This window comes from Talpa occidentalis, unplaced genomic scaffold, assembly GCF_014898055.3.
Source record: "Talpa occidentalis isolate TD23 unplaced genomic scaffold, MPIMG_talOcc4v2.1 talOcc4.6, whole genome shotgun sequence".
Lineage (NCBI taxonomy): Eukaryota > Metazoa > Chordata > Mammalia > Eulipotyphla > Talpidae > Talpa > Talpa occidentalis.
Genome location: NW_023604972.1, coordinates 31,540,523 through 31,563,411, shown reverse-complemented (window position 1 = coordinate 31,563,411; position 22,889 = coordinate 31,540,523). Strand labels below are relative to the sequence as shown.

The 22,889-nt window shown below is 47.1% G+C and overlaps 1 protein-coding gene and 1 pseudogene across 8 annotated transcripts in view; one reads left to right on the top strand and one right to left on the bottom strand.

Moving 5' to 3' along the window:
* The first annotated feature begins 32 nt into the window (after positions 1 to 32).
* On the top strand, positions 33 to 2,042 carry LOC119260297 (pleiotropic regulator 1-like; annotated as a pseudogene).
* Positions 2,043 to 5,161: 3,119 nt separating this feature from the next.
* Positions 5,162 to 22,889, bottom strand: part of CRACD (capping protein inhibiting regulator of actin dynamics) — a 213,489-nt gene continuing 195,761 nt past the window's right edge. For all 8 annotated transcript variants that reach the window (XM_054688270.1, XM_054688273.1, XM_054688271.1 and 5 more), the window contains 6 exons: positions 20,360 to 20,428; positions 18,120 to 18,302; positions 14,718 to 17,472; positions 8,345 to 8,535; positions 7,628 to 7,763; positions 5,162 to 5,408 (listed from right to left, as the gene is read on the bottom strand). In XM_054688270.1, coding sequence (XP_054544245.1) covers positions 5,248 to 5,408; positions 7,628 to 7,763; positions 8,345 to 8,535; positions 14,718 to 17,472; positions 18,120 to 18,302; positions 20,360 to 20,428 — 3,495 coding nt within the window. In that variant the 3' untranslated portion in view covers positions 5,162 to 5,247. The remainder of the gene's footprint in view (positions 5,409 to 7,627; positions 7,764 to 8,344; positions 8,536 to 14,717; positions 17,473 to 18,119; positions 18,303 to 20,359; positions 20,429 to 22,889) is intronic.

Here is a 22,889-nt window from a genome sequence, read left to right as displayed (position 1 = left end):
GATATACCAAATTTTTTTTTAATAAAAAGCCTATGAGGAAAAAAAGATCAGAATATACAGGTGGGTTAAAAGGTTACTCTGTGATGTAGTACACAATTCACTCATTTACACTGAGATACATGCAAAAATCTGCTTTAATCGATAGAATATATTAGTGATAACACTATCATTTCTGAGTCTAAGCTTTAAGAAGGCCTCGCAGCCTCCACATTTGTGATCATGAGAGCCCTGAGCAGCCTCTTAAGAAGTGTTCAAGGACAATTGTGGCAGCATTTTTTGTGCTGGTGCTTAGGGTAGCTTCCCTGCTCGAACAATGGAATACATGGCTGCATCGTGGTCGAGGAGGTGCAGAAACATTGTGTGCACACACTTGTATTCTCATTGAAGTGGACCCATGACATGTTTGTAGTTGGTAATCGAAAACCTGTGCCTTTGCTTGAAGAGTCACAAAAAAAAAAAGACAATCAAGCTGTGTAATGAGTAAGCTGTACTCGTTACATACATGTTATATATGCCTACTTCAAAAGACATTTTAAAGAGAAGGGCTCTCAGAATGCTTTGGATTCATATGGTCATAAGCAGCATCCTGCCAAAGACAAGAAGTCGAATATCTGGTGAGAGATGCACCTTCATAGCCACCAGACCAGAGGTGGCTTTGACAGCAAATACTATGATCTAAAAAATGCCAAGTGAATTAGCTGCACAGTCCTTAGCATGGCATTACCTGCTAATCAGGCCAGGATGGATGCAGATCATAGTGCACCTGCTGAAAGTAAATACTGACATCCTGAAGCTTCCCACTGCTCACAGCCTGCAGAGATGACTGCTGTTATGGAGGGTGGCAAAGCCAAAGCTCTTCATTGATGACTAAAAAACCCCTACCATGCTGAAAGCCCAGTGGCACCCACCATGGAAACTCCACAGGGTGGTCAGTGGGCATCACCCCGCATTGCCGTGGGACCTGGAAATCAGTGGTTTGTTAGTGACTCTGCCAACAGAACGATAAAGATGGGACTTGGTTACTGGTAAATTGAAATTGTCATTAACTGGGCACACTAGCACAGTGTGGGGTGATAGTAAACACGAGGAGCCCACACCTGTTCTGCGGAGAAGACAGACAAGTCCAACGCGGGGATGTTGAATATACAGTTATAAGGCACTAAGGCATAGACGTCTCAGTGCAGTATGTGGTTGGATGGGCACCCAACGATCCATGTTCTGGTAATCTGTAGTTGAGATTCAACTGCATGGATCTGCAATGTGAGAACTAAAGCCCGTGGACACATGTTATCTGGACACATAAACACAGTTGCTACAGTGAGGTGTGAAGCTGCAGAACCACAAATTATTACTGGAATTTAGGATGCTGCAATATGATTATTGTTTTTGGTGACTGGAAAAACATTAACAAATGATAAGAAATCAGTCAGGGCTATGGTTTTACAGACAAGACATTATACATTTCCAGGTAAAACAGTGGAAATTCCCTGATGGACGTTTTATTCAAAATCTTTCTGGTCATAATGCTGTTAACACATTAACGATAAACTCTGATATAGTGCTAGCCAGACCTGGTAGTGGTGCTATTCATCTTTGGGACTGGAGAACTGACTATACTTCTAGAGAGTTCATTCTGCTGTGCAGCCTGGGTCATTGCATAGTGAATCAGGATTATTTACTTGTGCTTTTGATCAGTCTGAAAGTTGGTTTCTAACAGCTGAAGCTGATAAAACCATTAAATTGTAGAGAGAGGATGATATAGCAACAAAAGATACTCTTCTGTCAGCTGGAAACCACAGATTGTCAAAAGAAAGATATTTTAATGGGTATTCATGGTGGTTCTGTTTTTTTGGTTTGTTTTTTCTTAGCTTGACACTGAAGTTATCCCATCAGAAATGTACATGCTGGAAGCACTGCTGCTTCATATTTTACAGTAAACTCCAACCCCACACACTCCAAATAAGTGTTCAAGAGTCATATTGTCTGAGAGGCAGACCATTCACTTCCAATTTAGGATTGAGATAAATATCTTATTTGACACTATTTATTATTTTTCTCTTAAAAAACATCTAGTGAAAAAAGGCATTATAGAAAATGCCTTGGAGTTGTTTTTCTTTCCCCCCAACAAAAGCTTTCTTTTAAAAAAAAAAAATCTTTTTTAAAAGTTTATTTATTTATGCATATAAGAACTGGGGTACAGGCCAGAGGTGTGGGGGGTGGTGAGAGGATTCGCCAGAGACAGAGTGGGGAACAGAACAGGCGGATTGACTGAAATACACTGCTTAGGGGAGCAGTGGGCAAGTCAGGAGAGGTTTGCTGTGCCATGTGGGTAGCTCCCTGGTCGGGGATCAAACTTGTGCTGCAGAGGCTGCAGATAGCTTCATAGGTTGTGTCTTAACCCCCTGTGCCACCAGGGAGGCCCAACAAAAGCATTCTTGTAGATGGTCATTGAAATTAGTGAAAACTTCAACTTGAGAAGGAAATTCCACCAGTACTGAAGATCTTGTGAGTATTTTTTATTGAAAGATCTTTTCCTTCAATAATGGACATTTTCCATTAAAACTTTATACAACCCAAATCTCAAAATAATATTAAAATCACACTAAGGTATGTTCATTAAGTCTCTACTTAATTTTATTGTTGGTAAAAATATTGCAAGACACTTGTAACTAATGTTTCTGCTTTAAAATAAGCAAACTAAATGTCACAAGAAGAGACAATGAATACATACTATAATTTGCTGATAACTGGCTAAAATGATAATTTAATAGTGATTAGTAATGTTATATAAGAAACAATTGCACTTGAAAAATTAAAAAAGTAAACAAAAAACTCGAGTCTTATATATAGTCTATGAACAGAGGTTAATTATCTATAACCTTGCCAGGGAAATGTATGTTTGTTTTAAAAAAGAAAACATGTATATTTAACATAGCAATCATTCATTAAAAAAAGCCTTGAATTTTTTAATATGGTTTTACAGAATTTCCTCATATCTGTTAAGAAAGGCTGCCACACAACTAAAGCAAAATAACACTTCATTGGTATTTAGTGCAAAGTTGGAGTAACTGTTACTTGAAATATTAAACATGTTCTTTTAGTTGTTGGAAGTTTAAGTGCTATGACTGTACTTCCCTCAGCATACTCTTCTTTTAAAGACTTTGAGTAGAAACTTTTTAACTGAGGTATTTCTCCTACCTTTACAGGTTTGGTGTAGATAGCCAGAATAGAGTTGACTCACCTACCATTCTTTGTTAGGTGCCTGCTCTCTGCCATTACTATGATATTATCCAAAGCTGATAGGATGAAAGAAAAGTCAATTCAGAAGAATTACTGTAGCACTATAATCCCAGAGTTCTGGGTTGAAAGGTTGCCATTAAAGTGTTATATTAGTGAGGAAATCATTGAAACTAACAAATGCCTACATATTTGTTTTAGAAATGGACATCAGTGGAAAACGTGCAGTGGAATATTTATCGCCTCCCATAGCAATAGAAAAAAATTAAAATTACATTGATTCTTAACAGTCTGAATGTCCAGTATATATACTAATAAATCCAACTTGCAAGAGTACAACTATTCACTTGATCATACATGCCAGCTGCTACTGTGAGGCTGAACCATTGTTTCCAGAAACAAAATGCTTTTTATATGCTGTCAGTCTTTAAGGTCAGTGATAGAATAACAGCACATTGCATACTGAATGAGTATAAAGGAAAACTGATGGATACTAATAAAATGTGTTTTTCTAGGAGATTAAAAAAAAAAAAGGTGCAATTCCTCCTGCACTGGGCAAAGGATTTATACTTATATTTTGGAGTCAGAACCTAAGACAATGAGAATATACTAACCACCATGAAATACAATGTTAGTATCAGCAATGTGTGCATTTGCTGGCATGTCTGTTTCATATAAAGCAAAGTTAGGGAAATAAAAGTTATTATATGAGGCTTTTAAATTGCCAAGTCCCTTCTTTTTATCATGTGTATATAACAAGGCCACTTAAAACTCTGAAATGTTTTTTCAAGGTAGCAAGGTGAATGCTCTAAATTATAAATGCTACTGAACATTTCACTAAATGAATTACTTGATTAAATATGAATTACTTGATTGTGGTAAAGAAAAACTTCTTACAGAAGAGCCTTAGTACAAAGGCTCCAAATCTTGGCTTCCTGTGAACTTTCCTTAACGACCTAAGGAAATTTTTAGAGACATGTAATGTCAGTAGGCTCTTACAGGTTATAGTATACATTACAACATGTCTACATGACATGTAATGTAAAACCATGTTATATTACAGCTGTCTCAACTTTTGCCTCTTTGGGTGAAATGAAGCTCTCCTTTAGAATTTTTGAAACTACCTCACACTAGAGGCAGTGTATCCCAAGGTTCCGAACCTCTGGGATATATCAGAATTTATCTGAAGAGTTTTTGCCAGAATATACACTCCCAGCTCTGTTCTCACAGGATTTGAGGCAGCAGGTCTGACAAGGAGCCCAGACCTCTGCAGCAGATGGGGATTCTCAGAGACAGAAAGAGAACTGGGAGCTTCAATTCTTTACCATGTTAAATTAAAATGTTCCCTAGAGCCAAGCAGGCCGAATGTTTAGCATGTGCTAAGGAGAGCAATGGTCTGATGAGTGTGAATGGATTTGCTCCCTGTGTTACAGTTTCAGGTTGGGGAAAATTCATGGAAACCAGACATGGGCAGAGTCAGGCTATTATTTGTGATTCACTGCATTCAAGAGGATGACCATTCTTGTTTCTATCTGTATCTGATCCTTTCACCAGTACTATAGAAAAGGGTAGAAATCCCCAAAGATATGGCAGGATAAATGTTTTGGATAAAAGAAATTGCAGTAGAGAATTAAAAAGAAAGAAACATTACAAAGATTGGCAAAAGTACATGTTCTAAGTGGTGTTTGGGGTGGAAATGAGTGGGAAGGCTGTGGAATGGACACCGCAGGCTCCCGAGGATTTCTTAGTTTGGAGTTTGCTTCACATGGTCCTTCAGACAGAATTTTCTCTTTAGAACTAGGAGCTCAAGGCACCAGGACCTAGGGTTGTGCAAATACACTCTTTACAAGGAACACCAACAGTTCAGTTACTAAAACATTATTTTAGAGCCTATAAAACATGCTTCCCCCCCGCCCCCCCCAGCTTGGTTCCTTTACCTTATATAAAAAATAAATAAATAAAAAGGACAGAAGCCAATAACTGGCAATAGGAATGGACAAGAGTCACTCTCTACTTAATAATCTGTGGACAGTCGCTCCAGGCCTTGGCTTTCCTTTTGGCCAAAGCCAACCAGGCAGGTTCTGTTGACACGGGGGCGGCATCAGGGGTGGACAGCCTCTTCGTGACTTCTTTCACCAGCGGCGCCGGGGAGCCTGAATCAGAGATCTCCACTGGATCGAGTTTTTGAAGAAAAAGGAGAAAGGGATAAGTCAGAGCTACGTTTTGATTGATCAGAAGTATGAGCTTCAGGAAGGAAAACCCACTGAAACTCTTGGCATCTTTGGTGAGAAAGAAACAAAAAACCATGACATTGTAGCTATTACAATGTACAGAATTACAAGTACAGAATTCTAGTGACCACAGTACAGTCACCAACAATTTCCCAGAACTTCTAGAAGCCCGATTTCCAGTCACAAGCTACTCATAATTAAGAAGGGCATGGTGAACTTGATGATTCCAGCCGTATGACCAGTCAGATTCATGAAGAAAAAGATCAAACCAGCAGTTGGAGCTGATCAAGCTGGTGGTGAGGTCAAAAATTACCTCCTCCACCAAGAGTACCCTGGGTCACGCCATCTCTGAAGGACACAATCCTGCCAGCTCTCTCTACTTTCATTCCCATCAAGCAATTCCTTGGCCTCTTACCACTTTTACCAGACCTTCAAGGCTTCAGAAGATGAAAGTTCCCATGTTATTTTTAGGTCATGGTTAGTGCCTATGGCGATGGCCTACACACAAAATGCAGGAAATTGATTGAAAACACAAGTACTTTAGGACAATGCTTTGTTTTATTAAGCAGGAGCCACTCTCAATTGCATTAACTCCTCAGTACTTCCAAGAAATCGAGCAAAGAAAGGTGGTGTAATCTCTTTGACCTTGGAGTTTTCACTTTATTTTGAAAGAATTCTCTCTGACACCCATACATTTAGAACCCTTAATTTATCCTTCTACCAGCAAATGAAGTAATGTCCATGGAAATTCTTAAATTAGCCAGTACTCCAAAGTATTTTTCAAATACAATTTTTTTTTCTCTTCACCAAGCAGTAAATATAGCTTTAATAGTGAGTCTTCTACATTTCTAGACCTTAGCTAGCAGGTAAAAAAGCCTGGGCTAGGTGTCCTCTGGGTGCCTAGTGGGGAAACAGATGTTCTGTTAACCCCTGGGAGGAAGTTTCTATAGATTCATCCATCCTCTAAGTGATTTGCAACTGGGAGAGTTGGAAATGTTACTGGATCATCTTACCTTTTAACATAAAAAAAAAAAATTAATGTATACCTCTTAGACATTTAAAACCTGCCAATGCTAATAAACATCAAGAACTTAGAGGGCCTCCCCAGTGGCACAGTGCTTGAGCACTGGGCTGCGAAGCTGCCCGCAGCCTCTGCAGCAATGGTTTGATCTCTGGCCGCCGGCGAGGGTCCCACATGGTGCGCAGACCTCTCCTGCCAAGCCCTCTGCTCCCCTCAGCAGTGTATTTCGTCGGTCTGCCTGTTCTGTTCCCCACTCTTTCTCTGGTGAATTCTCTCACCCTCCCACTTCTGACTGTACCCAGTGCTTGTATAAATAAATAAATAACTTAAAAAAAAAAAAAAAGAACTTGGAGTTGAAAAAATCCATGCTCTCTAAAGTCATAGCCAGTGAGAGACTTTCTGGAACCACATCAGTGAGTATGGACCATCCTACTCCTGCCTGGAACATCTGAGCATTTCCAGCCCAGGTGCAGAGCTCCACAACAGGATTTTCAGATTCTGCTTCCACACATTTAGCTTAGCTTTGGAGGGTCAAAGGAAACGGGATCCTGAGTCCACTTTTCAGCTTAGGCTTAATTCCAACCCTTTTATGTACACCCTGCACCTCTGCTTTGCCTGAGTGTCTCAGAACACTGCTCCACTTAAATTTTACCTAAACTTTACCCTTTCACCCAAATCCCCTGATAATCTTCTCTCTTTCCTTGTCTAGAAGGATCTTAGGATATGTAATCTTCCTCACTACAGCAAGTTAAGGAACCTAATTTTGTCGGGCCACCCAGTGAGGGCGGAGATGACTTATGAAATGTTCAAGAATTTAGCCAGCCAATCGATCACACATTGGTAGCTTGAAATTGGCCGTGGCAGGAGTATTACACCACAGAAAATGGCAAATGCTACAAATAGAGGTTTCTCCGCCCCTGAAGAGCTGGTTGGTAAGCATCACATCACTGCTGGTGGGTGAGCGCCTGGCGGTCTCATCGGGTGTGTTTTGTCAGTGTCAAGGGGTATGACAGTTGCAAGACAGTCTGGGCTTCGAAATGCCTGAAATGCTGGACTGGTCGTTTTCACTGGGGGAAATAAAGCAAGCTCTGAGAACAGCCTGTAGTTGCGGTTCAATGGGAATGGACCTGCTCTCTACCTGTCACAGATGTAGGAAGGGTGTTGGCTTTTTTCAGTTGCTCTCTGCGTTCGAGCCTGGCCACTGCCGTCTCAGGCTTCTTCTCCTCTGGCTGAGCAGTGGACTTGTGCAGGGAACCAGCTCTGCTGACACCGACCTGGAGGGCAAAGAGGGTAAGAAAGGCGTGTTTTTGACAAAAGGACATGGAAAATATCGCAGCCCCCAAGCTCTGCTCCCAAAGGAGCTGCAGGACTACACTGAGCAATGTGCTCAGCTTTGGCCCCTTGCACGGAGCAGCTCTGCCAACGTGCCAGGGTGGGAGGCTCCTTTCCCAGGAGCGCCCCATCAAACCATCACGTACTTAGGGCTACAGAGCAAGACTCCCCAGTTCCTCCCAACTCTCTGCTCAAAATCATTTTCACATTCCCATAACTGTGGAGTACATGGATCACTGCTACTGATTTACACTGTGGATTCTACCAAAGCAGGCTAACCTCGGAGCCTAAGAAAACCAAATCAAATCTTTATGCAGAAGTGCTTGGTTGAATGGTGGTCAATTTCTTTATTTCTTTGCTTTTTCTCAGTATTCTCCTGCACTCCCACCTAGCCTGCCTTTCTTTTTTTCTTTAAGTCCTTGTTACTGAAAAGAGAGCCAAGCTCTGGAGGCCAAGTTAAAACAGAAAGGCTATGAGCAGGACCCCGCACTCCAAACCAACTCCCAAACCCCATCATACTCACGTTTTCTTTGGAGAACTTTTCCGCCTGCTTGGCCTCCCTGGCTTGCTTTCTCTCTTCTCTAGTTGCTTGCTGCTCCCGAAATCCCTTCTGCTTTTGCAGTGCTAATGTTATCCACAATGGCTGTGCAGTTTCAACTTTCTCCCCAAGTTTGGAGCCGTCTAAAGAGTGCCTGCTCTGCAGCACCGGCTTTTCTGCAGGAGGAAAGACTTGTGATTTATAATAAGGACTATACTGGCTAGGTGGTTATGTTCCTGGTTCCGACAGAGTTCTTGGAGTTTCCTAAGTGAGGAGATCATAGAGGTGCCCTTTGTTATGTTAACCAGGTGAGAGGAAGGCACCTAGGGATGGGCGCTGGTTGCTTACAGGGGCCAGCTGGAGGGCAGAGGGGTCAGAGACTGAATTCAGTCCTAAAGGCCAATGATCTAATCAATCATGCCTCTATAAGGAAGGCTCCGTAACACCCAAAGGACAGGGTTCAAAGAGATTCCAGGTTGGTAACCAGGTGGGGATTCGGGAAGATGGTGTGTCCGCCATGGTGATGGCGCACTGCCCTCCTGCCATACTTCTCCCCATGCATCTCTTCCACCCAGCTATTCCTGAGTTTTATTGTTTCACAATAAGCAAATTAGCAAGTGAACTGTTTCCCTCAGTTCTGTGAGCTGTTCTAGAAAATTAATTGAACCCAAGGAGAGAGTCTTGGAACCTCTGATTTCAGCTCAGAAGCACAGGTGACAACCTCGACTTGGATTGGCACCTGAGGTGGGGACAGTGTTGTGAGGCTGGGCCCTGAACCCGTGGGATCTGATGCTATCTGCAGGTAGCTGGTGTCAGAACTGAGCTGGATTGTAGGACACCCAGCTGGGGTTGGAGATTTGTTTGGTGGTGCCGAAACCACCCCACACACTCTCATCCACACACACTGGAATGGTGGGCAGAATTAATACAAATCAAGCAGATCTGCTTTTGTGAAACGAACGGCTTATCAGTCTCTCACCCCCTAAAATTTGTGATTATTAATCAGCCTATGGGAGATGAACCATCCCTTCCTACCAAGCGCTGCACTGAAGCCTAAGTGAGTCCACCTGGTGGGAAGTAACATATCTTTGATCAACAGAAATACAGGAGCATTTCTCGTCCCTCTAAATAGAAGAATCTACTCTACTTTGTAAGAAAAAAAAAAAAATTCCTGGTGTCAGGAATTTTGTAAGCTTAGACTTACAGGGGCCCCAGGAAGTTATTTGATTCATCATTGTTCTGTTTTTGTAAGTTGTTTTTAGGATGTAGTTTTTTAATGGCACTTCATTCCCCCCCCGACCCTCCACAACAGCCTATGTTCAACCCCCAAGGAAAAGGGGCATCGCTTACCAAGTGGGGCTGCTGAGGGCAGGGCTCTAAGAACACAGCAGGGAGCCTCGAGTTTGGTTCAATGCCCTCACTGGATAAATATGAGTACAGCTGACCCTTGAGCTACTCACCTCAGGTGTTAGGGTGCCAACTCCCCACTCCAAAATCCAAGTATAATTCTTGACTCCCCAAACAATAATATCCTGCTGTTGGCCAGAAGCCTTATTGATTAACATATTTGTACCTATATGCATTAGGATCTGTATTCTTACAATAAAGTAAGCTAAAAAGAAAGTGGTATTAAAATCCTCAGGGAAAGGGCCTCCCCTGGTGGCGCAGGCGGTTGAGCGCCGCGCTGTGAAGCTGTCCACAGCCTCTGCAGCGCCGCTTCAATCCCGGCCGGCTGGTGAGGGTCTCACATGACGTGGCAGACCTCTCCTGTCTCGCCTGCTGGTCCCCTCAACAGTGTATGTCATCAGTCTGCCTGTTCTGTTCCCCGCTCGCTCTCTGAGGAATCCTCTAACCCTCCCACGCATCTGGCCTGCACCCCAGTTCTTGTTTAAATAAATAAATAAATCTTCAAAATAAAATCCTAAGGGAGAGAAAATATATTTACAGCACCGTGCTGTATGTATCAGTACTGTAAGCGGATGTCATCGGTTTATAAGAGGACCCTACCAGCTGTTCAAGGGTTGCTTGTACTCGGCCCGCAGTGCCCAGCACGCTTGGCCATCATGGGCAGTGAGTGCACAGCTCCCAAAGGAGCCAAGCCTGACTCCCTGCTGGGCTTCTCTGGGCTTGACTGCATCATCCGCACAACCGAGTCAACACCTCACAGGTGGATGGTGTCAAGGCTGAGTAATTGAGCTCCGGAGTGAGCAGACCTGGTTTGACCTTAGGAAAACTACTTAATCTCTCTAAGCCTGAGTCTTCTAATCCATAACTGGAGAAAGCCACATGGCTCGTGGGGAGGCATGGAGATTAGAAAAGACATTAGAACAGGGCTTGGTGCATAGTGACCACCTGTGAAAGTGAGTTGTTCTTTTTCTGTCTATGAGACGATGATTCCCTTCCTGCCCCTCAAGTAAAAATGAGGCACATCTGGAGGTCACCATTCAGGTGTGAGTCCTTTACTATCCTGAAGAAGGGCTCATTACAATCCTGTTCTTTTGAACCCAATAGAAGTTTACACTTTGACAATCCAGAACCTGCCCTAAAGTTCATGGCATTCAGCCAGTAACTGAACTTACATTTAGGAGAAAGACCAAAATAAGTTCAAATAAGAAATCCAAGCACACACGTGCACACACACATACAGCAGATTCTGGGTCATTTTCTATACCGGTAGTGCTGTACCAAAGAGAAATCAAATTTATAATAAGCTTGAGCATTGCAATATCCCTAATCATCAAATAAAGATTCAAATATGATCTAACATTAGAAAAGGAAACTGACACATTTTAGAAGTATTTTTTTTAAAAGGTGAAATAGAAAAGGTTTTGAGTAAGCTTTAGTTAGCCAGAAAATATCATGTACTACATCAGCATTCTGCTTAACTGTGAAGCGTTTACATATATTGGAATTACATATTCCAATTACATATCTGGAAAACCAGAACTTAATAAGTTCTGGTTTTTTACTCAAGGGCTGTGTAATGCCTGTCTGTAAAATGTTTAAAAACAAAATTGCCAAGATCGAAATGATTTCCATTTAAAGCTATTATGTAAAAGGAGCCCTTGATGAAGCACTCAGTCAAGGTTTTGAAAGACAAAGATGTTCTTTGTCAACTATATAACTTTTTAGTCCAGGAATTCAAAACAGCTGATTAAAAATATATTTTACTACACTGTTTAAACCTTTTCTCTCTCTACCCTATGACCAGAAGAACTACAGCCCATTCACGTTCCTTCTTTAAGATTTTGGGGGGAGAAGCAAGGGACTCCTGGCATTGCAGAGCTCATCACTGCTCCCCAAGGTCAGTTCTTGGGCAAAAGGCCATAAGGAAGAGGAAATTCCAGAACAAGATGAGAGCTGGGGCTGCCTGCAGTGGAAGTGTTAAGGGTGGTACATAGGGTCAGTGCTGCTACTTTCATTCCGAGTAACCCCTTCCCGTGGCTAGGCCTGTACAATGGTTCCCGCTGAGCAGTGGTCGCCAAAGACCACTTCAGAGGAGCTGTGTCTGGGGGCATGCACAAGGCAATTCATCAGGGATGAAGGGCGAAAAAATTCCAATTTCTTTTTATATATTTTTAAATCTAAATATAAAAACAAAATCCAGTTTTTCTAACATTTAGCGCTCAGGTACACTCACACCCTCACTCAGCCCATATATCGGAGGCCATGTACAACAAATGGGATGTTTAAAGACATCCCACAGCAGCTGGGAGTGTTAGGAGGTGATGGCGGGGTGGGTGGGAGAGGGAGAAGGAACTAGCAATCTTGTCCTGGCTCTACCCATTTTGCTTTTAGCATATTGTAAGCTTCTGCAGTTAGGTGAGTTTATGGACTATCATATTTCCTTTTAACTAAACATCTCTCATGAAATAGACAAAAGGCACAAAGCAATTTCTGCAAACAAATCACAGGTCTAATAGACTGCTAATAATGCAAGCATAAGAAAACAGCAGAGCTGGCGAGCTCTGATTTCTGTGTGCTGCTTCAGTGGATATCACCCTAAGTGTATCCAGGGGCCCTTAGCTAGTGAAGCTACTACATTTACACAGTTAACAAATAAATTGGTGGTCCAGGCTTAATGTTTTTATCCTGATGGGGTCTTTTGTGTATTTCACGAGAGACGTTTACTTAAAAGGAGAGATGCTACTCCACACGCTCACCGAACTACAGAAGTCACACCAGTCTGGTCAGCCCTAGCTGATGGTCTTCAGGCAGCGACCACCCACAAGGCAGGTGATCTTGGCTTTCATGGTTCTTTTCTACCAAATAAAAATTCAATTAGCAAAATCTGACAGTCCAGATCTGCATACTGGGAAGGAAAACAGGACCAGCAATTGTTTTTGGTATAAAGTTATAATAATCAAAGGGACCGCTCTAAGAAAAAGAAGCAGAACGAGGTGGGAGGGGGTGGAAAGGAAAGAAAAAAAAAGAAGCAGAATAGAACATTATTTCTTTTTTTTTTTGTAGGCCTTTTTTTTTAAGATTTATTTATTTATGCATACAAGAACTGGGGTACAGGCCAGAGGTGTGGGGGTGAGAGGATTCACCAGAGATAGAGCGGGGAACAGAACAGGCATATTGACCGAAGTACACTGCTGAAGGGAGCAGCGGGCGAGTCAGGAAAGGTCTGCTGTGCCATGTGGGTATTCTTCCTGGCCAGGGATTGAACTCGTATTGCAGAGGCTGTGGACAGCTTCACAGCACTGTACTTAACCCGCTGCGCCACCAGGGAGGCCCAATAGAACATTATTTCTTCAGGGAGAAGATAAGCGAGTGACAGAGCAGGCCAGACTCTGAGAGGGATTTGATGACACCATGAAAGCAAACAACACCAAAACTAAGGTCCAAACTGAAAATGGGGGTTTCGGTTCAAGATGGCAACCAAGGGAGCTAAACACCCCTCTTTCCATAGACAGACCCAATCTACTGCTACATTCAGAATGTTCCCTCTGAAAGAAATCCAGAAACTAGCTGAGCAACTCCTACACATCAGGAGGATGAGAAAAAGACACTGAGACCCCATCTCACCATGAACCCCACCCTCAGCTCAGTGACACACAACCAGGAAGGAACTCTCAACTCCTAGCTTCTCCCTGATGAGTAGAAGGTCGGGACCCCACATTTGACACCCCAACCTTTAAGACCTGCAGCCTGAGAGATGGGCCATTGAGACATCAAGATTTGAAAAACATTAGAACATGTGTTCAAGAGAACTACAGGCTCTTAGAAGGAGCTGAAGGACAATTCTTCATGAGCTTCTGGAACTCAGATCAGGTTATCTTCCCCAAACCAAGTATAATACTTGGGAGCAAGAGTAGAGGCGGTCCCATAAGTGGTGGGTTTTCTTTCTTTCTTTTTTTTTTAATAAAAAAGTTAAGATAAAAACATTTATCAAAACAAACAAACTGAAAATGGGTCCCTTGTTGGCAGGACAAAGAGAAACCATTAGAGGAAAATGTTCTGGAAAATTCTGGTCAATGTGTCAGTCCAGAAAACCAGGTGAGGCTTGTTAAAGGAGGTCCAAATTAGGACTTTCTTTAAGTAAAATACCAAGTCCAGGCTCCTCAAGAAAAAAATTACCCCAAACCGAAACAATGGAAAAAAAGAGAAACGAATGCCTCCCTAAAGAGACCTCAGGGGAGAATTTCTTTTGAGAAATGTATCTTCTTGGGCTACAACCCACACGGTTCCTTCTTGGTAAAACAGAGAAAGCATGAGATGAAGGTTCTCAGGCCCAAGCCAACCCAGGTCCCTGCGCTGTCCCAACTATCCAGGATGAGGAAACACAGGGGCAGCTAAGAGGAAGGGTCCCCTCCAGCTGCTTTATGGGAGGACTTCAGGGCAAGGGCTGGCTGGCTGGGGAGCACCCTGCACAAGTTGGAGACAATTATCCATACAGAGGCTGCTCATGCCCGGGGAGCCATGCACGCCCCCAGCCTCCCACTGGGGTGCCAGTCACTGCCCAGAGAGACACAGGCTCGGGGCTAGGAAAGTCCAGTCTTTCCCGTCACTCACCGTCCCTTCGTGACCTCTTCGTTCCTGAGGCCCATATTTCCATTTCCACTGTCAGCCAAAAGCACATTAGTCTGGTTGGCACCTTTCTTAATACTTGTCTAACTAAATATCATTAAAGGGCATGAGCTGCAGACACCCAGCAGCACCCAGTTTCAAGGAATGCACGAGAGCCTCGCTGTGACTCGCGAGGAGGGCTCCTGGGGCACGACAAACCCACTTCCAAGGGAAGGACTCCCAGCACCGGCTCCACGGGCCGCTTCCCGCTGCGGGCTTTTCTGCTTAGCTGCAACCTGGACGGCTCTGGAAGATGAAGGCCCCGTCCCCACGTCCTGCTACTCACCTTTCCTCGCGGCCTCAGGCGCCTGGGAGGGCTTCTCCTGTCGAGCCGCGGACAGCGCTGGTGCAGAGGGCTTCCTCTCGGTCTCCACCTCTTCCTCGTCCCTCTTCGGGGCCTGCCTCTCCTCTGGGAGGGGTGGTGAGGGTGGCTGGGGGTCCCCGCCCCTCTGGTCTTCCTTGCAGGGCTCGCTGGGCTCTGGGCTGGGCCTCCCTGCCCTGCGCGCCAGCAGCTCTACCAAGTAGGGTCGGCTCAGTTTGGAGACTGGGGAGGGGGGTGGGGTCTGGCTGGTGGGCTTGGGAGCCAGGGCTGGCTTCTGTGCCAGGGGCGTTTTGCTTGCCACCTTTTCAGGCTCTGGAGCCAGGGTCTGGCTGTGGGCCGGTGCAGGCCCGGGCTGGACAGCGGCAGGGGAGTGGCTGGAGGGGCTCTCAGCAGAGTCCTTCCCGGAGGCCGGGGTGAGCTTCCTCTCTGGCAGGTGGGATGGGCCATGCTTAGGGGCTGTGCCCTCTGTTTCTTTCTCTGCATTTGTGCTCCGAGGGGTGGGGGGCCCCCCATCAGCACTGTCCCCTGTGCTGCTATGCCTTTTCTTCTTCTTCTGCTCTGTCTGTTGGTCACAGTGGAAGCGCAGTGAGTAATTGGTCCTTCTCAATTTTATTCCAAATGGCGAGGCTTTTTCCTCTGCCCCTGGCATCATGGGGTCTGGCTTTTCACCGGGGGTCTCACTGTCTGAAGTGGTCGCGGGCTCTGCATGGGCCCCTGCTTTCTGCGAAGGGTAGGGGAGGCTTGGGACGAGGAAAGATGGAAGGTCTTTGGCAAATTTGCATCCTTCTGTGGTGTCTGTTGGCTCCTGGTGCACCCCCACTTTCTCTGGACCCTTCTGGTGCACGTTAGCACCAGCAGACAGGAGCTGGGGTGCTGCCTCTTCACTGGGTCCCAGCCCGGGTCGTTTTCTAAGGTTTTCTGCTTCTAGGTTCTGTCTGGAGGTCTCCGTGCCCCCATCAGAGAACTTCTGCCAGGCGGGCATGATGGAGAACTTCGCATTCACTGGCGGGGTCTTCCGGAGGTTCCCGCGGGAATCGGAGCGGCCCCTGGGAGGGTGCTCGTCACTGGGCTGAGTCTGGTCTCGCTCGCCACGCTGGTCACTCTCTGCATTCTTCAGGATTCTGGACCGGATGGATGCCCATTCAGCTAGAGCAGCCGCACTGCTTGGAGACTCCTGGGGGGGCCTGGCCTTCCCGCTGCCTGGCCGGGGGTCCGCGGGCACTCGGGGTGGGTTCTCCGGAGTTGGAACATCCACCTGCTTCTTTTCCTCTGACAAGCCCAGGAGAGATTTGCATGCAGTGTCCTTGATCTGGCTCAGGTTGACAGCCGGACTGCAGAGCTGAGCTCCCGTGACCAAAATAGCCGTGTGGGGGATGCTCAGGGACGAGGACAGGGCATGGGGGGCCGGGCTGGCTTTAGGGGCCTTTGGTTCATGGGGAGCAGAGGCAAGTCCTGCATCTTTCACTGGCGTCACTGGGCTCAGATTGACTTTGGGGAAGAGAATTTGTTTCCCTCCAGAAGCCACCTGGAAAGTATAGGGCCGGGGCATGGTCTGCCTCTCGTCCACCTCCTGCCACCTGAGCTCTTCCCCTTTCCTGTCTGTTTCTGGGGCAGCAGCTTCTTTCGTCTCCACGGGAGTCGCCATCACTTCTACTTGCGCCTCCTGTTTCTGGGAAGGCTGTACAGTAGCCGCTTCTCTCTTTCCCCGCCGTTCACAACCATCATCCTCATGAAGAGCCCCCTGCGCTCCCTGCTGCTCTCCTAAGGGTTCGGCCTCGGGGTGCTGCTTCTCCCCAAGACTTGGCTCCACAGAGTCTTGTCTTTGCTTTTCAGATGTTAGGTGCTGGTCTTCAGGTTTCTCTGCCAAATCTTTCTGAAGTGGGCTCCTCGGGCCCCTTTTGGAGTCCGGCTCCAGCTGCCTCTCGTCCTTGTGCGCCGCCACGTCCTGATGCTCTTTCTCAGCGTCCTGCCGCCCCTGGGTCTCCATTTCCTCCTGCTTTCTCAGCTCTTCCCTTCTCTTAGTCTCCTCCTCCTGCTTCCTGAGCTCCTTCATCCTTCTCTCTTCCTCCTCCCGCCGCCCCAGCTCTTCCAGCTCCTCCCGCTGCCTGAGCTCGTCCAGCCTTCTCTCCTCCCGACGCTGCTCCTCGGGCTCCTCCCGTCTTCTAAGTGCCTCCGACTCTCTCTCCTCTTCCTGCCGCAGCTGCTCGGCCTCCCACCTGCTCCACGCCTCCAGCTCCTCCTGCTCTCGGGGCCGCTCCTGTCGCTCGGCCTCTTCCTTCAGGGGCTTCTGCTTGGCTTCCAGAAGCTCCCCTTCCTCGGGCTCCCTCTGCTCTTGCCTTTGGCAACTTGGCTCTTCCGGTCTCTGCTTCTCCTCTCCATGTTGCCTCTTGTCTGCCGCCGGCTGGTGCTGCTTCTCCTCCATCGCCTCTTCCTCTCCTTGCTCCTCCAAAAGCTCTTGCCTTCTGTTCTCCTCCCAAAGCCTCCGCTCCAGGGCTTGCTGCCTCTGCTCTTCCAGGCGTCTCTTCTCGGCTGCTTCGGCCTTTTGCCGCTTGCACTTGGCCTCCAGTTCTCGCCAGTACTCATCCTGGCGCCTCCTCTCCTCTTCCGAGTCCAGGGGCTCCGGTTCCTCCTCATGCCAGCTGGCCTTGTCTTCCCCAGAGTGTCCATTCTGGCCCGGGGACAGCTGAGGCAGAAGGCCACCGTCTTCGTCTGGGCGATCCTGGTGTTGGGAAGGGACAGAGGATGAGTCTTTTCCTTTTGCACATGCAACCATTACCCTATTCACAATGGAGGTGGCCCTCTTGATCTCACGAGAAAGGGGGGTTGTCCCAAGTACTGAGACAGGGAAACTCAGGAGTAAATTGTGGGTGCAGACGGAAAAACATCATCTATATGTTTACTCTCTAGCCCCTGTGTATGTCATTCTCAAATTCTGTTCTCTAAATAAGGGTGAATAACTGTAGAAAAACAAGACTCCAGCGTTAGAGAGATGAGGGAGAAATGCGAGCTGCCTCTCATCAAGGTCTCCTAAATTTATGACTTGGCAGCTCACCCTAATCAAACTGAAGAGCCTTTGGCTAGGCCATGCGAGAACAGCGGGGTACTGCTCAGCTAAAGCAAATGCAAAGTGTCTGGACTCCCTCAAAGGGCAGACTCTCTCTCTGAGGTCCACCCCCTCCAGACAGGGCGAGGGAAAGTCAAGGAGGCTCATGCCCTGGACCGTCATGCCCTGCCACACACCCCAGTTCCCAATGGGGAGAGAGCCTGTTCCTTCTCTGGGTCCGTCCCGAGACCACCCCATGGGGTTGGATGAGTGCCCAGCAAGGAAGGGCGTCTTCCTGGTCAGCCAGGATGGACTTTACCTACCCCGATGAGTCGCCTGTGCCTCTTTGATACCCTCTGGTTTTTTGGCTTAACGGACAGCTTGTGCTTGGCGGCGCTGTTGTCCAGGCGAGCAATGGCCAGGGGGATGGCATCTAGGTTGACACTTTCTATGGTGCCGGCAGAGGAGAAGTGCCTTTTTGGTCGAGATGGTTTAGCTGGAGCAACCTGGAGTGAAGATGAAAATATGATGTCAGACTGCAGCCCTGATGAGCAGAGGGGACGCCTCAGAACAGCGCAAGGAGTACTGTCTTTGGAATTGAAGACAGAACATTTGATTATTGGTTCTGCCAACGATACACGCGTTTATGTAAATGTCATTTAACTTCCAGGGACTAGTTTTATTCTGAATCACATGGGTGTTCAACAAAATCTAGTCAGGGTGTCACATCCTGCCTGCAGCCTGTTCTGATCAGTAATGTTTCACTGGCACACAGCCATGTCTATTCTTCTAGGCTGCTTACGAGCTACAAAGAAAAAGCAGAACAAAGGGGAGTCTCCTTGTTGTGACCTAAGGGCCACAAAACCTAAAATAAGTAGTGGCTTTCTCAGCCCTGAACTAGCTCATCTCTATGCTAAGAACCCTAAAACTCTAAGGGCCTTCCTCCTCCCTCCAACACCATGCCTGCATACCTCAGCTCTCTCCTTAGTCCCTCTGAGGCAGGGAATGTGTCCTTTTTAATCTTTGTATCAGTCCCCGATCTGTCCAAGCAGCAAACCTCATTTGACAAATATTTGTGGAAGGGATAAAGGAACGGTAATGTATATAACATCATGCCAAGGGCATGAAATTCCTAATCAGTAAAAACTGTTTCAACTCACTCACTCCAAAGTCATGGAGCACTGAGTGCGTGGAGAAACTAAAGGAGGAAGCCTGGATTAAAAAATGAAGGGCAGAAATGTGCTGCTGGGGAAAGGTAGTTCTGCAAAGGCTGAGCTGGCGCATGGCTCGCAGTTCTGTAACGCAGATGCGATCACATGAAAGGCACAGACGTGGATAAATTGTTCAGATTCAGATAGGTCTGCAAGACCATGGCTCAGCCAGAACCCAGAGCTGTACTGAGTCAGCCGGTAAGAAGCAGGGAATTTACGGGCAAGCCCAGAGGCCAGGGCTCCTGGTCACACAGGCCAACGCGCGGCAGAGGGCGCTCGCGGCCCTATCTGCTCGTGCCAGCTGCTCTGGGACACAAGGGCAGCGTTAGATAAGTTCATCTGTTTGTGCGCTGTATGTGCAGAGTCAGTGGGGTTTAGCCGATGGGTTTGCTTTTTGCAATTACTTTCCATATTTATGCACAAAAGATAAAGGGCCAAGCTAGTTCCAAGGGCGGCTAAATGCTCGGTAAATATTAATTTATGACAAGCAGCACGGAAATAAGGGAAAAGAATTGCAGCCGTTGGTCTGCTAGCTTTTATTTATTTATTTATGGTTCTCTTTGTAACAGGCGTCAAATCCTGAACTACTGTTGAAAAAGAGAGAAATTAAACATTTAGTTCCATCCCCTAATGGGTGACTGAGTAAAAGGCGATCAAACCAAATGAGACAGATTGAAGACACAGATAAGCAGTTGAAACTGAGATTGAAATGTAACATTTCATTTCGAGTTATTCCAGCTGAGCCTCTTCACCCTTCAGGTGGTGGCACTGTCTCGACTCCTCCCTTTCAGAAGACTCCAGGACATACCCTGCTCATCGTACTGTCTGCCACGCCCCCAGGAGGGCCCCTCTGGGCCCCTGTGAAGGAGAAAAGCCCTCAAGGGGAGCAGACTGGCTTCTACAAAGGAGGTGCAGCCGAGTCCCTAAAAGTCTCCCTAGACCCCTGCATGTGAAGCTCCAGGTGGCAAAGGAATTCAGAAAAGTCAAAAAACAAAACATGTAAAAGTAGATAAATGCTTTGGTTCGCTTTTGGCCTCTGTAAACAGAAACTCTTTTACAAACTTAGGCACCCTCAAGCGTTCTGGAATGTCTTTCAATGGCTTGACAGTGTCTTGAAGTCAGACATTTAGGACAACTATTAATGTCAAAAGACTCCAAAGGTAGAGTCCTCCATGGAAACAGCCCACTCAACACCTCGCACTGGTTGCAAGCAAAGAAATTTAAGGTACTGGGTGAAGGCAGCATCTATGAACACAAACATGAGGCAGCAGGAGGGGCAGGGGAGAGAAAGAAGAAATGGAAGCTCAAGGAAGGAGGCTAAGTACGAAGTATGTAGGTTCAAATCACATTACCTTCTCCTCCATCTCGCTGGTGGCTCCAGGCAGATTCGGAGGACTCAGAGAACTTGGCGTATCACTGGACTGGAACAGTGGAGACAGTGAAGTCAAACCAGGGAACAGGAAGTTCTGGGCAGATAAGCAGACCCGGCTGTGCCTGGAAGGGCCGCCCCTCCTCCCCGCACAGTGTCTGCAGCCCAGTGGAGTCACGGTAGGGACTCTGCTGGTGTCCAGGCTCCACAAGGTCTCCTCGGGCACAAGTTCCCGAGTTCAACACACTTCCATGGCGGCAGTCTCCAACCTTGGTCCTGGATGAGCTTCCCAAAGCAGCTGAGAGACTGAGGGGTGCTGGCCGACAGCCCCCCTGGGGAGCAGGGCTGCTTACACACACACCACCCCTAATCTCAGCACTCTCAATGCTGCCACCTCTTCTCTAGAACAAGTAGCCCTGCCACTGTGGCCCTACCAGACCGGAAGCAAAAACACACGGGCTGGGACAAAAGGAGAAAAGTAAAGATTCAGACCAAGTCACCTCAGCCTGCCCCGACGCCCACACCCGGTCATCTGCTCCCTTCCGATGGCTGCTGTACTTCCTCTCTTGTATCGCCAGTGTTTACAACAGGGTCTCACTGTCCCTGCCAACAAGATACGCCGGGGCGATTGCCTCTATTTTCTGCGCCACATTTAGAACTGCCTTTAGGAACTACAAATCAGGTTGTCACCACCCAGCTTGAAATTTCTTGGAGGCTTCCTATTATCTTCAGGACAGAATTCACCCCTTCCCACAGTCAGTGTGACACCACATGCGACCTGCTCTTGCCCCCCATCAGGGCCCTGTGTCCGTGCTGGCCTGCTTTCTGCGCCCCTTGCAAGACAAGCTCAGTGGTCCCTCTTCCCTCTGCCTTCACCCCAGGACAGCTCCTGGTGGCCTGACCTCCCTATCCAAAGATGCCCGCAGCCTCCGGCCTCCCTCTGCAGCACGCTTCTTCATCTAAAATCACTGTACTTATCTACTTGTTGACTCATTTGTCAACCTCCTCTCACTGGAATGCAAACTACACGAGGATGCTCCTTGTCTAATCTTGCTCATCTCTGTCCTACCCACAGCTGGGAGGACATCCCATGAGCAAATGATCCGCCTTCTCGCCCAGTCCACAGGACCTTCCATCAAGAACAGCTTTATCTACGGGAAGTCCCTGCGTCTGGCTGTGGCTTTTGCTGCTGTCGAGAGATCTGTAGGGGCATTTCTGGACCGAGCAGGAGGGACAGTCCCACCCCTGCCTCACCTACCCCACCACCCACCACCAGCCATGGGTATGGGCACCAGGAAACATCGGACCCAGGCCCTGGCACAGACCAGAGACAGTGGGGTACCGGCCTTGACATTCCTTCTTCACTTGGCTCTGCAAATAATTTATCTTTCTTACTGATCTTGGGGCATATTAACTGATAATAAGATGCCTGCTTCTGCCCATCTTACTAACCCCAGCATAGTTTCAGAGGCTTCGGTAGGCAGAACATGGAGAAGGGATTAAGATGGGAAGATTCAGGGCCTCCCTGGTGGCGCAGAGGGTTGAGTGCAGCACTGTGAAGCTGTCCGCACCTCTGCAGTGCGGATTCAATTCCCAGCCAGCCAGGGAGATTCCCACATGGCACGCAGACCTCTCCTGTCTTGCCTGCTGTTCCCCTCAGCAGTGTCTTCGGTCTGTCTGCCTGTTCTGCTCCCTGCTCTGTCTCTGGTGAATTCTCTCACCCTCCCACGTCTCTGACTGTACCCCAGTTCTTGTATAAATAATAATTTAAAAAAGATGGGAAAATTCAGTGCCCCAAGCAGAGAACTCCTTCCTCGAGTCACAGCGGGACCTTTGCCCCTTTCACTGTAAGGGGCCTAAGTGGGCCCCTTGATCTGCTGGAAGGGCTCTTATCTCCGGCTGTGTGCAAAGTGTTCCTTTCCAGGGTTCAAAAGGGCCAAAATTAGGCAGGATAGTGCTGGAACAATGTGACTTTCTTCTACACTTAGCAGACTTGCCCCTGGACTGCCTGGTCTAGTCTGTCTTACTGAGCACCCACCTCTTTCTTTTCTCATTCCCCTTGAAATTAGTGCAATTCAATAAGTAGTTACTCAGCATTCTAGTTAATCCTGGGGAGAAAGAGATGTGGCACTTCCAGTTTATCCTCACAGAACTCAACATTCAGAGATGGAGAGAAATCAGAGGCAGATGAGGTACACATGTGTAAGAAGCACTGAGGATGCGCACGGAGTGGGTAGGACAGGTGAGGCCTGGTGAGGCTTCCCAGAAGGGGAGGACCAATCTCCATCTTAGAGAGTAAGTGGAAGACACTGGGGAAAGCGTGGGCCAAGGGCTGGTCGCCTCTCTCTCCTCCACCTCCAAGTTGGCCCCATGGAAGACCAAGGAACCTACCACCAGCTCTGGGCTACTCATTGGAAAAGCTTCTCCCACCTTATTCCTGGCTGAGAACCAGGGTGTCTGGACACCCCCACTCTCCCCTAGATTGGCAAAGGAGCTATCCCTGGAGGAAACTT